General features: G+C 46.3%; 1 protein-coding gene across 6 annotated transcripts in view; it reads right to left on the bottom strand.

Annotated features, from left to right (window-relative positions):
* The window catches only part of TSGA10 (testis specific 10), a 200,730-nt gene that overhangs the window by 102,611 nt on the left and 83,023 nt on the right, over positions 1 to 15,096 (bottom strand). The window contains exons 20-21 of one of the 6 annotated variants that reach the window (XR_012159883.2): positions 12,384 to 12,542; positions 11,939 to 12,002 (exon numbers count right to left, since the gene is read on the bottom strand). The exons of 4 other annotated variants lie outside the window; for them this stretch is intronic. Coding sequence is in view for 1 of the 2 variants with exons in the window: in XM_078853876.1 (XP_078710002.1) it covers positions 12,518 to 12,542 (25 nt within the window). In the remaining variant the exon portion in view is untranslated. Of the gene's footprint in view, positions 1 to 11,938; positions 12,003 to 12,371; positions 12,543 to 15,096 lie in introns of those variants that run through there. One more of the 6 variants, XM_078853876.1, reaches the window with a different exon arrangement.

Below are 15,096 nucleotides of genomic sequence, written 5' to 3'. Positions count from 1 at the left end.
GAGATGACTAAGGGGGGGGTGATAGAGGTCTATAAAATCATGACTGGTGTGGAGAAAGTAAATAAGGAAGTGTTCTTTACTCCTCATAACACAAGAACTATGGGTCAACTGAAATTAATAGGCATCAGGTTTAAAACAAACAAAAGGAAGTATTTCTTCACACACTGCACAGTCAACCTATTGCCTTTTGCTACCCAGAGGATGTAACTGTAACAGGGTTCAAAAAAGAACTACATAAATTCATGGACGATAGGTCCATCAATGGCTATTAGCCAGGACTGGCAGGGATGGTGTCCTTAGCCTCTGTTTGCCAGAAGCTGGAAATGGGTGACAGGGAATGGATCACTTTATGATTACCTGTTCTGTTCATTCCCTCTGAACACTTGGCCTTGGCCAGTGTCGGAAGACAGGATACTGACCCAGTATGGCCTTTCTTATGTTCTTAAACTAGAGCCATCAGTTGGAGTTGCTACACCAAGGGTAGAGTGGAACCTTTTAGCCACTAAATTAGTATTTAAAACTTAATTATAATTTGAGTTGGAGGACTGATTTGCTCAGGGGATTGGTAATGGAATCTGCTTAGTCAGATTGGAATCCAATTCACTATCGGCTGATGGCTGTTTAGTAGCTTACCACTCATTTCAGGGACTAGAAGACAAATATTCATTTAAAGAAAAAACTAGTATTGATACCGATATGTGGCAGTTTAGCAATAAGATCATGGAGAGACCGTTTTGGTCCCATGGAAGGTCCATTCAGTTCAGGGTCATTCTTTGGATGGAGGACTTTAGTAGCACTTTCCATCAGTTAAGAATCTTTCATTACTAAAATGTGGATGTAGTCTGAAAAGTTGTTACAAAAAGGACAATGATGGATGGTCCCTGGTTGTCCATCAATGGCTTCCACATTAAAGTAGCTCTGTTTAAAGGGAGAAATGTTGGGTATATTCCCTTTAACTCACAGCCATGAAAACCCAAGCTGGCATATGAAAGCCAAACTATATGCTCTGGCTCAAACATCACTCTCCTTTTAAAGAGCCAGTAACTAGAATGTTTTTAAGAATTGTGTTGACATAGGATACTGAAGTACAATTCATCTGAATAGGTGAAGTCAAGAGGCAACTTTTGTTAGTTAGAAAAGTAGCGAGGAATGTCTGGCTTAAATGTAGGGTGTTGGCTTTGACCTTTATAAAGTCTTAAAAGGACTTGGTCTTGGCTTTTTTTTTGTGTGACAGAGCAGCAGTTGTGATCAAAAGTTCTTAAGCTACCAGACCTCAGTTTAAATGGGAGGGGGACAAAGTTAAAATATGCTCAGTGAGAGGTCCTTGACCCTGGAACTTGCTCAGCCTTGATGTAACTGAAAAAACAGTTACCTACCTTTCCGTAACTGTTGTTCAAGATGTGTTGCATGTGTCCATTCTAATTTAAGTGTGTGCACGTCAGAGATTTTTCCCTCAACAGTAACCATTAGGGCAGCATGAGTGCCCTCTGGTACCTCACTTCAGGGCAGACAAGAATGAAGGACCCCTGTCCTGACCCGTCTCGATTTCTTCCTACTAGAAAGACTGTGATAGAGAGAGGAAGGAGGGTGGGTCGTGGAATGGACATGTGCAACACGTGTCAAAGAACAGCAGTTACGGAAATATAGGTAACTTTTTTATTCTTTGAGTGATTGCACGTCCATCCACTGTAAATGACTCATAAGCAGTATGAATTGAAGATGGGCTCAGAGTCCAACTTTAACATGGATTGTAGAACCACTCCTCTGAATCTGGCATTGTGTGTAGATTGATGAGAGATGGCATAGTGAGAGGCAAAGATATAGTGCCATGGCCCGGTTGCTGCCCTATAAATATCCAGAAAGACAACATGAACCAGAAAGGCCATGAAAGCCACCTGGAACCTGGTTGCGTGAGCCACCACTTTACTCAGAGGTGTAACATCACCCAATCAGTACATAAGTGAATACAGCTGGAAATCCAGGCAGAGATCCTCTAGGTCAGAGGTGGGCAAACTATGGCCCGGGGGCCACATCTGGCCCTTCAGATGTTTTAATCTGACCCTTGAGCTCCTGCCAGGGAGCCAGGTCCAGGACTTGCCCCGCTCTGCGCATGCTGTGGCTCCGCATGGCTCCTGGAAGCAGCAGCATGTCCCCCCTCCGGCTCCTACGTGTAGGAGCAGCCAGGGGGCTCTGCACACTCCCCCTGCCTCAAGCGCCTCCCCTGCAGCTCCCATTGGCTGTGAACCTAATTTCTGGCCCCACCTGAGAACCCACACCCCAACTCCCAATTTCATGAGCATCAATGGCCTGCCATAAAATTTCCATACCCAGATGTGGCCCTTGGGCCAAAAAGTTTGCCCACCCCTGCTCTAGGGGGGATACTGTGTGGCCCTTTACTCTGCCTGAAACTGTGACAAAGAATAGAGACAAAGACCTGAATGGTGTAGTCCAATCCAGGTAAAAAGCCCAAACTCTTCTACTTTCTAGAGTACGGTGCTTTTCTTCCCTTTTACTCAAAAAGGGCTTTGGAAAGATATTTGGTAAATAAAATCACTTGATTCATGTGAAATTTGGAAACCACTTTAGACAGGAATTTAGGGTGAGGTCAAAGAAAAATATTGTCTCTAAAGAAAATTGTATAGAAAGGCTCTGATATTAAAGCTCACAGCTCCCCTACTCTCCTGGCTGAGGTTATAGCAACCAGGAAAGCCACTTTCATAGACAGATGTAACAAGTCACTAAGGGCTCAAAGCGGGGACCCTTCCACTTTGCTAGCACTAAATTTAAGCTCCACTGGAACTGGGTTATGAACCTACGAGTAAAATCTAAGCAAAACCTTTAGAAATCTGATAGACGTAGGGTTTGAAAAAATTTATTGGTTATCCATGGGAGGGTGGAAAGCTGAGATAGCCACCAAATGGACTCTGATGGAAAAGAAGGTTACTCACCTGTGCAGTAACTGAGGTTCTTCAAGATGGCGTCCCCGAAATGCTCCACTTCAGATGTTGGTGTGTCCCTGCACCTTTGATCGGAGAATTTCAGCAGCAGTGCTCGTCTGGGTCGTGCATGCTCTCTCCCCATCTCACGCTGTTGTCAGTGCCTATATAGTGCCACGTGACCAGACCCCTCCTCAGTTTCTTCACCACCACCAAATCCATAGATTGAACTCTGAAGTAGAGGGGAGGAGGGTGGGTAGTGGAGCACTCACAGAGACACCATCTCAAAGAACCTCAGTTACTGCACAGGGTGAATAACCTTCTCTTCTTCGAGGATTGTCCCTGTGGGTGCTGCACTTCAGGTGACTGAGGAGCAGTGCCCCTTAGTGGGCAGAAGGGGCTTTGGAGTTGCGTAGGTAATTGATGATAGTATATTAAGCCCTACCAACGCGCCCCATCTTGAGCTCTGATCTATCGTACAGTGTTTTGTAAATGTGTATGCGGACACTCAAATGTCCACTTTACAAAAGTCCATGATCGGTACATTGTTGAGAAAAGCTACTGAGGATGATAACCTGGTAGAGAGGGTTTGGATCCCTAGTGGGGGTTGTATGTCATGCTGTTGGTAGCGAAGGTGAATGCATCCAGAAATCCATTTGGACAGTCTCTGCTTGGAAATGGCGGAAACTTTAGATCATTCCGAAGTTGAAATAAAACATCTCAGTGACTTTCTGAAGGTCTTGGTTCTCTCAAGGTAGAATGCTAGTGTGCGTCTGACATCCAGGGTGTGTAATACTGAGTCCTGTTTGCTTCTATGAGGTTTGGGGAAGAACTAAGAAAGATGGTTTGGTTGGTTCAAGTGGAAAGAGGAGGATACTTTAGGTAAAAATTTAGGGTGAGGTCTTATGGTGACCTTTTCTTTGAAAAAGATGTTATATGGTGGGTGTGCCATGAGGGCTCTTAACTCTCCCACTCACTGGGAGGATGTGATTGCGACTAAGAAGGCCATCTGCATTGACAGAGCATGTTGCTGATGGTTTGATGGGCCCCAGTAAGGCAGCATAGTAGCAAGTTCAAGTCCCAAGGTGGGATAGGTATTTCAGGGTAGACATTTCTGATGCCCTAAGAAAATATTTGGCAGTAGGCTGGACAAATATCAATATCTCATCACTTTATGGTGAAAAGCAGTAATAGCGGTGAGGTGTACTCTAAGTGAGCTAAGGGATAGGCTGCAGTTCTTTAGTTCTAGCGTGTATTCCAAAATCATTGGAAAGGGGGCAAACACAGGTTGGGCTCACTTGTTTTGGCACCAGATGGTGAATCTCTTCCATTTATGCAGGTGAGTAGTCCATGTGGTTGTCCTACTGTTTACTAATAAGTCTTTCACCTGTTCTGAGCAGGTCAGTTTGCCGTGCTGGAGCCTAGTAGGAGCCATGCTCTCAGGTGAGTCTCTGTAGGTTTCTATGGTAAATCTGTCTGGCATCTTGTGAGAGAAGATTCAGCAAGAGTGGAAGAGTACACGGTGCACATACAGTCATCCTCAACAGGTACGAGTACCAAGTTTCTCTGGGCCACGTGGGGGCTAGCAGGATGATTTTGGCCTTGTCAGCTCTTATTTTATGTATTACCTTTGATAGCAGAGGGATAGCAGAGGCACGTTCCATTTGAAGAGAAAGGTGTCGTCCAAGGAACGGTGTGGGGGGGGGGGCAACCTTGCTCTCAAGAAGAATTGTGGACATTTGCAATTCTGGGAGGTCACAAAGAGGTCTATGGATGGTCTATTTATGTGTTACAGTGTCTCGGTAGGAGACCACCTGCCTTGAATTGTTTGATGTTGTAGGTGAGCTCCCCAGCCTATCAAAGAGACGTCGCTTGTGAGAATCATTGAAGTTGGAGTCTGTTTGAAAGGGACTTCCACACACACATTATTGGGTTGTGTCCACCAGTTTAGCGAGTCTTTGATTTTGAGTGGTATTACGAGGCCTCTGTTTAGGCTGTGTTTGTGTGGTATGTAGATGGTTCTTAACCAACCCTGAAGGCAGCGCATGTGAAGATACGCATGTCGTACCATAAATGTGGTTGCTGCCATATGACCGAATAGCTGGAGGCAGCTCTGTGCTGATCTCTGTGGGCTGTTCCGTACGGAGGAGATCAGATTGACTATGATAAATCTGATTGGTGATAGTGACATTTTGGCCTCGAGAGCATTGAGATGCAGCCCGATAAAGTCCAGTGTCTGCACAGGTGTCAGCATTGATTTTTGTACGCTGAGTTGTAGTCCCACCCATGAGAGGAGGGTGATTGTTGTGTATGTAGTGGCTATGGCATCTGCCTGGGTGGTGCTTTTAATAGGCAATAGTCCGGATAGGGAAAAATTGTCACTCCATGTTTCTGGAGGTGTGTGGCCGCTACCACGAGCACTTTGGAAAACACCCAAAGTGCTGTTGAAAGGCAAAACAGCAGAACCTTGTGTTGATAGTGTTCTGTCCCTAGAGTAAATCTGAGGAACCTCCTATGTGCGGGATGCATGGTTACATGAAAATAGGCATCTTGGAGGTCAAGGGCTGAAAACCAGTCCCCCTGTTCCAGTGCTGGTGGTATTGTTGCTAATGTGACCATCCTGAACCATTAGAGCCTTATGAATTTGTTGAATTTTCAGAGGTCTAAAGTAGGCCTCCATCTGCCATTCTTTTTCTGGGTTAAGAAGTAGTGGGAGTAAAAACCCTTCCCTCTGTGTTATGATGGTACCTGTTCCACGGCACCCAGAGGTAGGAGGTGGTTTACTTCTTTCTGTAGAAGGTGTTCATGAGAGGGGTCCCTGAAGAGGGAGGGTGGATGGGTGGGATGGAGATGAATGGTATCATATAAACCTGAATGGATTATTTCTAGAACCTATTCGTCCGTGGTGATGGATTGCTACGCTGCATTGAAAGGGGTCAAGCAGTATCTAAAATAGGAGATGGTTAGTGATGGTGTCAGCACTGAAGAATGGGGGAGGTCTTTCGGGCCCTCAACCAAACCCTCAAAATTGTTGTTTTGCAGAGGGCTGGCAGGATGATGATGATTGAGTTGGAGGTTGGTGACACTTTGGAGGTCTCTGTCTTTGCCTTTGCGTGTCGTAGTGCGTCTGTTGTGAGGCGTACATTGAGTGGGATAGTATTTACCCTTCTGGCCATCCAACGGAAGGTCCTCCATAGTGGATTGTACCTCCCTTGGGAAGCCAGACAGGTGTAGCTACGAAGCCCAGCACATAACTATGGCAGTAGACATGGAGTGTGCCACTGTATCAGTCGCATCTAGAGATGCCTGTAAGGCGGTTCTGGATAGGAGTTAGCCTTTTCAAATGATGGACTTAAATTGGTTTCTTTTGTCCTCCGGTATGTCGTCAATAAATTCAGCGAGTTTGGAATAATTTGGGTGTTTGTATTTCACCATTAGGGCAGCGTAACTGGCAATCTGGAACTGAAGAGTGGCAGATGAATAGGTCTTGCGGCCAAAGAGATCCAGACATTTCCACTCTTTGTCATACAGGGTGGATCTGGCTCATTGTCTGCCTCGTTGATTGACAGCATTGACCACTGGCGAGTTCAGTGTGCAGTGAGAAAATAAGAAGTCTAGTCCTTTAGAGGGAACATAGTTCTTCTTATCCACTCTCTTGCAGGTGGGCGGTATCGTAGCTGGAGTCTGCCATAGGTTTTTGGCTGGCTCCATGTGTGTGTCATTTATGGGAAGCACAATTTTTGATGAGGAGGATGTATGGAGAATGTTCATTAATTTGTGCTTGGACTCTGGGGCCTCCTCTAGAGGGATCTCCAGAGGATTGGGCATTATGACCTCCTTTGGCAATGAAGAAGAAGTGTTGGTTGTTGGTGTTGTGTCCTGTTCCCGGGCCTCCTCATGTTCTTCAAAGGGGGCTCTGAAGGTGCAGTAACTGAGTGTGGTGGGGGAGATCTAATCCTCTCCCTGTATAAGCTCGGGGGTCTGGGGTACTGTCGCCTGTATGCCCCCCATCCCAGGGGTCCCAGTAGGGCCACTGAGTGGGGAATGGTATAGGCGGTGGCATCCATACGGGGCCACACTAGGTCTGGGTGTCAGCCCTGTCATGAGCTTTAGGCTATACAGGTGGACCCAGCACTGCAGTAGATTGAATGGGAGAAGAGTGGTGAGATGAGAAGGCACCCTCCTCTTCACTATCTTCTTCCTCGAAAGCGAATGGAGGGGGCAGAGGTGAAGTGGGCTGACACAGTGCTGTGCATGCTGGAGAAACATCAGTGCCGAAGAGATGTGATTCCAGCATTGATGAGACATCAGTGAGACATGGAAGTCCACATGATGTAGGAAAAGGTGCTGTGCCAATGGTTTCGGTACCAAAGTGGTCGGTGCCAACAGTGCTATTGTAGTTGTTGGTGCTGGCATTGGGGCGCGCTGCACTATTGGAAGAGGAGGTGGTGCCATAACCTGCATGGAGTGTTTCAGTGCCACATCTTTAGGAAGCTTTGTTGGTGTCGTAGTGGAGGAGGTAGGTTTCTGTTTGCTCCTCGACTCCGAGCCTGCCCACTTACGGTCACTGGCTTTCGTTGTATGTGTGGTACCGGAAGATCCCGGTGCCTCATAAGTACTTAGCTGTGGTGTGGTCGGTACTGAGGATGAGGAACGGGCTAGAGACTGTTGTTTTTGTCCAGTCCATGAGAGGAGAAGTCAAAGCCCTTTTCCTTGCTGCCTTTTTGGAGGAGTGAACCTTCTGCTGTGAGGCAGGTGAAGTCACCAGGGAACACTGTCCAGGGTGATTGGTGGGGGGGGGGTGTGTGTCTGCAGACCTGGATCAGATGCTGGGTGCATAGACTTCTCCATTAACCAAAGTTTGAGACATAGATCTCTGTCCTTCAGATTGGTGCAGTGAGAGTTTTGGATCATATTAAAGAAGTTCTGATTAAAATCACAAATGAGTTTGAGTCCCCATAGTTTAAATTCCAGGGTATTACTAATTAAGAGGTCTCTTGGTTTTTGGTACGGTTTCTCTCCCTCTATGCGTGAAACTTGCAAGCTGCTAATTGTGTTAGTACGTTCTAAGACAGAGTCTGTTCTCAAAGCAATTCTTCGTAACAACTACTCACACAGAGAGAGACTCAAAGCAATACTCTGTAACAACAGAAACAGCACCCAGAGACTCCCTGCCCTTTTGTTGTATTCATCTCGCTTTGTTAACAGTTGTGATTAAAATAGAGATAGAGGATGTATGTGGATGGATGCTTGGTGTGGATAATAACTAAATGATCAGGGAGGTGCCAGCCTACAAATGCAGTGTCCATCAGCTGAAGAAGGCATCAAGTGGAAATAACCAGAGGATCCCCAGAGCGCAGACTGGAATCCACCCAACAGCCTAAAGAATGGGAGAACCAAAGAACAAGATAACATCTGGCAGCACGGAGCCGTCAGGAATGTGACATCTGCTGATTGATTCAGCAACAGCATGATGAAGCAATTCCCATAGACTGGCATAGGAAAAAATTCCTATAAAAATGGACTCTAGAAAGTGAGAACTTTGGGGTCTGATTCTGCAAACCAACTTCCAGGAGCATCAGATGTGCATCTGACAAGGCCCTGCTCCCTCCTCATGTCCAGGCTACCTGGCCAGTGGCTTGGCATGAGCAACTCTAAGGCTGGTAACAACCTTGCCGAACCTGTGTGTGTGTATGAATGAATGAATGAATGTGTGAATAAATATGAGATTGAATGGAATGTTATAGCTATAACTAACTGCTTACTATGATTCTTTCTGTATTCACAATAAATGTGGTATTTTGCCTTTTCCCCTTTAATAAGATCCTGCTGGTTTTTATTTTATTGGCATAACAAGAGCATTTTTGAGGAACGTGTGTCTCCCCTAGACACAGAGTGCCTGTTCAAGACTGGGATCACCTCTCGGCAGGAAAGGCAACACTTGAAGCCCAGTGAACTGGGCATGGCTCAAGGTATAGTGGTTCAACGCTAACGATGAACACTAACTAAGCTAAGGGGTATTCAAACTTGGAGTAAAAAGGGGAACAGAAAAAAATATTAAAAAAAAGGAAAAGAAATGGGGAGAAAAGGATAAGTAAACATAACTAGGGTACTAAAGACTACTCTAAAACTAAGTATAGCTATCAATCTTAACACTGGTGGGAGCTGTGTCTCAGGCAGAGGACAGCTGAGAAGGAACCGAGGGGGGACTGGTCACGTGGCACGAGGTAGGCGCTGACAACAGCGCAAGACAGGGAGAGGATATGCACAACCCAGACGAGCACTGCTGCTGAAATTCTCTGATCAAAGTGCAGGGATACACCAACACCTGAAGTGGAGCACCCACAGGGACACCCCTCGAAGAAGAACTAAGAGTTAATCTTTGCTGTTTCAGAAACATAAGATAGTCTGAGATATGGCAAATGAGAGCTTGACCAGGGAGGATGCCTCTTTGTATGGATCAGATAGAGAATCTCTTCCATTTAATAAGGTAAGTCAGTGGTTCTCAATCCGCAGCCCAATCGGCACATAGCTACAGCCCATGTGACATCCTCAGGGCCATACAGGTACTATATATGTTGTGTGGATGCAGCCCATGTAATTCATTGGCAGCTGCATGTACAGCCCACATGGTAAAGAATTCACGCTGTCAGGTAGAGGACCTGACAGTTGGGATGAAGGAGGAGGCCAGGGGCCTGGGAGATCACATCCATATCTCTTTGGAGCAACAACACAGGTCTGACCGATAGGGCTAATAGAGTCAAAAATCAAAGTTGATGAGGCCATGCTGGGGCTATTGGAATACGGTAAATGAAATCTTGCTTGACTTTGGATAAGACTGTAGCCAGGAACAGACCTGGAGGGAAGGCATACAACAGGCTTTTGACCAGGGAAAGAAGAAAGCATCTGACAGTGAATGTAGCCAGACAGCCAGCCCCCCCTCCCCCCCCTCAGACCAGCATTGCTGGAAACACAGGAGGAAGCCGGAACAGGGCACTTAACATATATTCCAGCACAGCCTTTGAAGCTGTGAAAGCACAGGTGTGCTGCTACAATGTGCCTCTGGGAACATATACAACGATTAAGCTCACAGCAGGCAGAGGCCCTGTGACAGACATGGCTCTTAGCCCCTACTAAATAGGGTGATGCACACACACCAACATCCTAGGTGGGAAAATATTTACCCTGATAAAAGAAATGTCCAGTAGTCAACACTTATTGTTTCTCTCCCTTGCAAGTGTAAACTACTTGCGAAAGCTGGCATCACCTAGACAGACCAGCCTCAATTTGGCGTAAGAAAGGAGAAAGAGAATAAAGGAGTACAGAGGTATAAGTAGGGGACCTACAGCACCATGATTTTTGAGTGCTTTTCACTATCTATCTGCTGGTCAGATAAGTGACAGCCTCCCAAGGCTTCTGCAGCTAAGAGGGTCCCTACGCCTTGTCCCTTATTCGTCTTTCCGTGGAATTGAGTGACCGATCCTAGCTTGGCACCGCTGGAATCGAGAGCTGCAAGGAGGGTAAGAAGCACCCACACCTGATCTCCTATCTTTAGTGTACACATATTTTGAAATAGAGCTCTATACTTTGTTTTCTTTCTTTGGGATTGTGGCTTCAGTTTTGTAACTTGTTTGTGTGTGTAACATCTCTACATTTAAATAAGTAGGCACTAGCAATTTTGTAACCACATGATTAGAATCTAGCTTAATAAATTTTGGTAACCATTTGTGCATAAGCCTGACTTGTTTTCTCTGGTTTACTGTAAAGCAGCCAACACAATTAAAGAACCTCAGCCGTTTTGGCTCTAAAGCCTGGCCATTAGGTGAGAGTACTAAGAGCCTAGCGTTGAGTTGTACCGCCTCCACGGGGCAAACTCTTGAGGCGCCTGTCAGTCAATCCTGGCTGCCCGCTGCGAAGGAGCTCTGAGCTCTAGCAGTTAAAGTCACGGGTGTGGAGAGGCTCTTAGTGCTGCCATTGGGGCACCTGTCAGTCAGTATTGACTGCCCGCTGCGAAGGAGCTCTGAGCTCTAGCAGTTAAAGTCACGGGTGGTTAGGACCTTGGGGCATCCGTCAGCCTAGCCCGGGCTGCCCGCCGCGAAGGGACAGTGCGTCCTAGTGGTTAAAGTCACGGATGGTATAAACGGGCATAGCTGGCACCTCACCAAACATCCTTGGCCGTCGGCTAACAGTGAACCCAGGTAGTGACCCATGCTAGAACAACAATATGACATTTCTGTTTCCTCTTGGTGCAAACAGGTCCATCTAGGAAGTTCCTTGTTGCTGGAAAATGGACCTAGACACATCCAGTCAAAGAGATCACTCCTGGTGACCTGCAAATGAATGAACTCCCTCACAAATATTCGTAAGTTCTAGCCACCAGTCCAGGGAGGACAAAACCTGAGCTGGTACTTGAACCATCTTGTCCACGTGATGATGGGCTAGTGAGTACACCAATGCTGTAGATCTCTGAGGTGTTAAAAGGCATGCTGCACCACCTAAATCAGTGGTTCCCAAATTGTGAGGTGCATCCACCCCTGGGCAGGGCTGGGGCCAACCCCCATGGGGGTGGGGAGGTAGTGCCACACTTCCAGCCCTGCTCTGCGCCCAGTCTCACTCCTCTCCCCGCCCCGTTCAGCCCCCAGTCCTGCTCTGCCTCTAGGCCCAGCTCTGCCCTCATCTCTTCCCCACGCGCAGACCAGCTCCAACCCAAGCCACTGCTCCATTCCGCCCCCCTCCCAGCTCTCCTCTCATTCCCTCGCTACCCCCAGAACAGTTCCACCTGCACTCCGCTCCCTGCTCTGCCCTCATTCCCTCCCCAATCCCAGACCAGCTCCACCTCTAGGCCCAGCTCCTCCCACATCCCCTCCCCAATCCCAGACCAGCTCCACCTCTAGGCCCAGCTCCTCCCACATCCCCAATTCCACCCCTAGCTCTGCCTTCAGGGATATTGTTTTCTTTCTGGAAAAGATAGGGAGCGTGTAAAAATCAGTCATAACAAGACATTCGTTCCAACCTTTACTGTGGAGTCCCTATTGCCACATCAAAAGACGAGTCAAGAAAGCGATTCTGCAGAGTAAGGAGTAGTTATGTTTTTTACATAGTCACTTTTCTCACCATACATTTTAAAAAGAAAGTATTACAGTGCATAAGAAATAGCCACAATCTTGTCTAAGGGCAAGTGCCCATTGGAATAGCCACATTAAAAATGCTTAGTAGTATAAGTAGATTAGCTTATCCATATTTAGACAATTTTTCCCCCAAAAGGCTTCATTAATAACTATGCACATGCCAAATTAAGACAGCCTTTTTCACAACAGAAAAAATATAAAAAGGTGCAAGTTTATTTACTGCTTTGTTCAAACAAAAACTGGATTTGCCAATTTAAATTGTTTGACAGAAACAACTGCAAAAGTACAATATAACAATAAAAAGAAAAATCACACTGACCAGCAACTTCAGAAAACCTTCACTGCTGCTATTTATTCTCTGTTCTGTTTATTTTGCCATTTTCTCTGAATCTGATTGTCCTGCACCTGGGAGCAGAAGAGCTGAGAGAATGGTAAACTTGAGAAGCATATTGCTCAGCAGCCAAGTTGCGGGGCAACTCTGAAAATAGAGAAGATTGTTGCTTTCTTTGTGTTCTGTATATAATTGCATGGGTGTGTATTTCATCTGTTATGAACATATTTATTCTCTTTCACACCTCAAAAGAAAAAACACTGGGAGTGTCAGTTGTTAACCATTCCCCTATGAGAAGGCAGAGGTAGGAAACCTCAGACTAATTTCAGGACCAATCTGATCCTACTGAAATCAGTGGCAAAATTGTTTCATGGACTTCAGTGGGAGTAAGATCAGACCTCAAGCCACAGAAAGCCAAGGCAGAAGCAAATTACAATATGGTAGAAAGGAAGACCAGCTAGCAATGGCGGTCTTTAGATGGGAACATTACATATAACTTTTTCAATTTGACTATTTATAAATGTTAAGTGTATACGTTCACAGACTTTTACTTTTTTACCTTCTGAAAGATACAACTGTATTAAAAAAGCCTTACTGGCATTGACTTAATGTGTCAGCTAAGGATACATGTTTTTAAACCCAATCCAACCCAAATTACATGTGCCAGGACATAAGAAAAATTGAATATTTTCCTCAACTCATCCAGATAGTAATTTTTTTTCCTTTTGAAAAATGTCCCAAACTCAAAACCCTTCTTGAACTTTCTGATGCAGAAATCCTTTCCCACATGCTCAGGCAATCACACTTCTTGACACCACCAGACTTACCAATTCATTCACTTCCCTTTTATACACACTACCTCTGCTGGGGATCAACTAGAATTTGTAGAGGTTCATATAAAAGTATTTGTTTAATATATAAGAATATACTTTCCCCAGATGCCCTACTTCTTGTGTAATTAAAGTAGTTGTGAATTAAAGATTTAACTTCCTCACAGATCCTTCAGTACGGATCAATGAGACAGTGTATATACTTCTTTAAGCCCTTGGGTGCTAGAGACCAAGTATATATTTTTCTTAAAACAATTTTATTCATAGTGAGATAGCTTCCCCTTCCATATCATGTTATTAACTCTCATTTAAACCCTTATTTAAAAGCCTTCCCCATTCATTCATGGATGCTTTCTTAAAAATCATCTTTTAAGGCTTGAAAAATCTAATTTCTGAACTAAATATTACTGTAGGCTTAAGAGAAGGCACCTCACCTGGAGTGGCCCTGTTTGCTGCTGCAGGCCTTGCTGCTATGTAACACTCTACAGCCTGTACTCTGAAGGGTGCATTAACACTGGGCTGGACTAGTTGGTGAGAGGTAGACATCCTAGTTCTGGTATCAGAATTCTGCTACCAAAGTAATCTCTAGACTGTGGGCATTTTATCAGGTGAAAAGCTGAAGCTAAAAGAAGCTGGCTGAGCACAGGCAGGAGAATTTGAACTCTCCCTAGAACAGTGGTCTCCAACCTTTTTAAGCACAAGATCACTTTGAATTTAAGTGCAACCCAGGATCTACCCTTTCCTGAGGCCCCACCCCGCTCACTCCATTCCCCCTTCCCTCGTTCTCCCCCACCCTCACTCACTTTCACTGGGGTGGGGCCGAGGGGTTCGGAGTGTGGGAGGGGGTCCAGGATGAGCCTGGGGCAGAGGTTGGAGTACAGGAGGAGGTGAGGGGTGTGAGCTCTGGGAGGGACTTTGGGTGCAGGAGGGGGCTCTGGGCTGGAGTGCAGGAGGTGGTTTGGGGCAGGGGACTCAGGTGTGAAGGAGGGGGTACAGAGTGCTGGCTCTGGGAGGAGGCTCAGGGTTGGGGTGCGGGAGGGGGTATGGGATGCTGGCTCCAAAAGGGGGCTCAGGGTTGGGATGCGGGCTCCCAGCAGGTGGCACTTACCTCAGGCGGCAGGGCTAAGGCAGGCTCCCTGCCTGTCTTGGCCCCACACTGCTCCCGGAAGCTGCTAGCACATCCCTGCGCTGCGACCTCCGGTAGGGGTACCTGACTCCACATGCTATCCATCCCTGCAGGCGCCACCCCCACAGCTCTCATTGGCTGCAGTTCCAAGCCAATGGGAGCTGAGGGGGCAGTGCTTGCAGGCAGGAGCAATGTGTGGAGACCCCCTGCCCCTGCTCCTCCCTCACAGGGACATGCTGGCTGCTTCCGGGAGCAGGGCAGGGCCAGGGCAGGCAGGGATCCTGCCTTAGCCCCGCTGCACCACCAGATTTTTAGCGGCCAGAGATTGCAATAGACTGGCAGAAGCTCAGTGATCGACCAGTCGATTGCGATCTACCAGTTGGTGACCACTGCTCTAGAAGCAACTGGCAGCAGGAGCTTTCAGGGGAGTGAGAAAAAAATTAATCTGGTAATTGATCAATTTGCTTTGAAACAACAGAATAAACCCCATTGGTCCAGACTGTTCACATGTTAATAAGAGTCTGCTTGCAGGGATTGTTAAAAAGATGTTGAAATGGTTTCTGTCTAGCAGGGTGTTATGAATTTCTCCTGCTGAGTTTCTGGAATTATAAAGGTAAGGGAAACAGTGTTTTGTATAAACCACTTCCCTCTGAAAAAGAAAATCAGATGAAGCATGTGACATGGACTAAGGTGAGAGGCACTTTACTGTTAACTGTGGCTCCTGTTAATAGTAAGTGATGTTTAA

This window comes from Lepidochelys kempii, chromosome 1, assembly GCF_965140285.1.
Source record: "Lepidochelys kempii isolate rLepKem1 chromosome 1, rLepKem1.hap1, whole genome shotgun sequence".
Taxonomy (NCBI): Eukaryota; Metazoa; Chordata; order Testudines; family Cheloniidae; genus Lepidochelys; species Lepidochelys kempii.
This window is presented reverse-complemented; position numbering and strand designations above follow the sequence as displayed.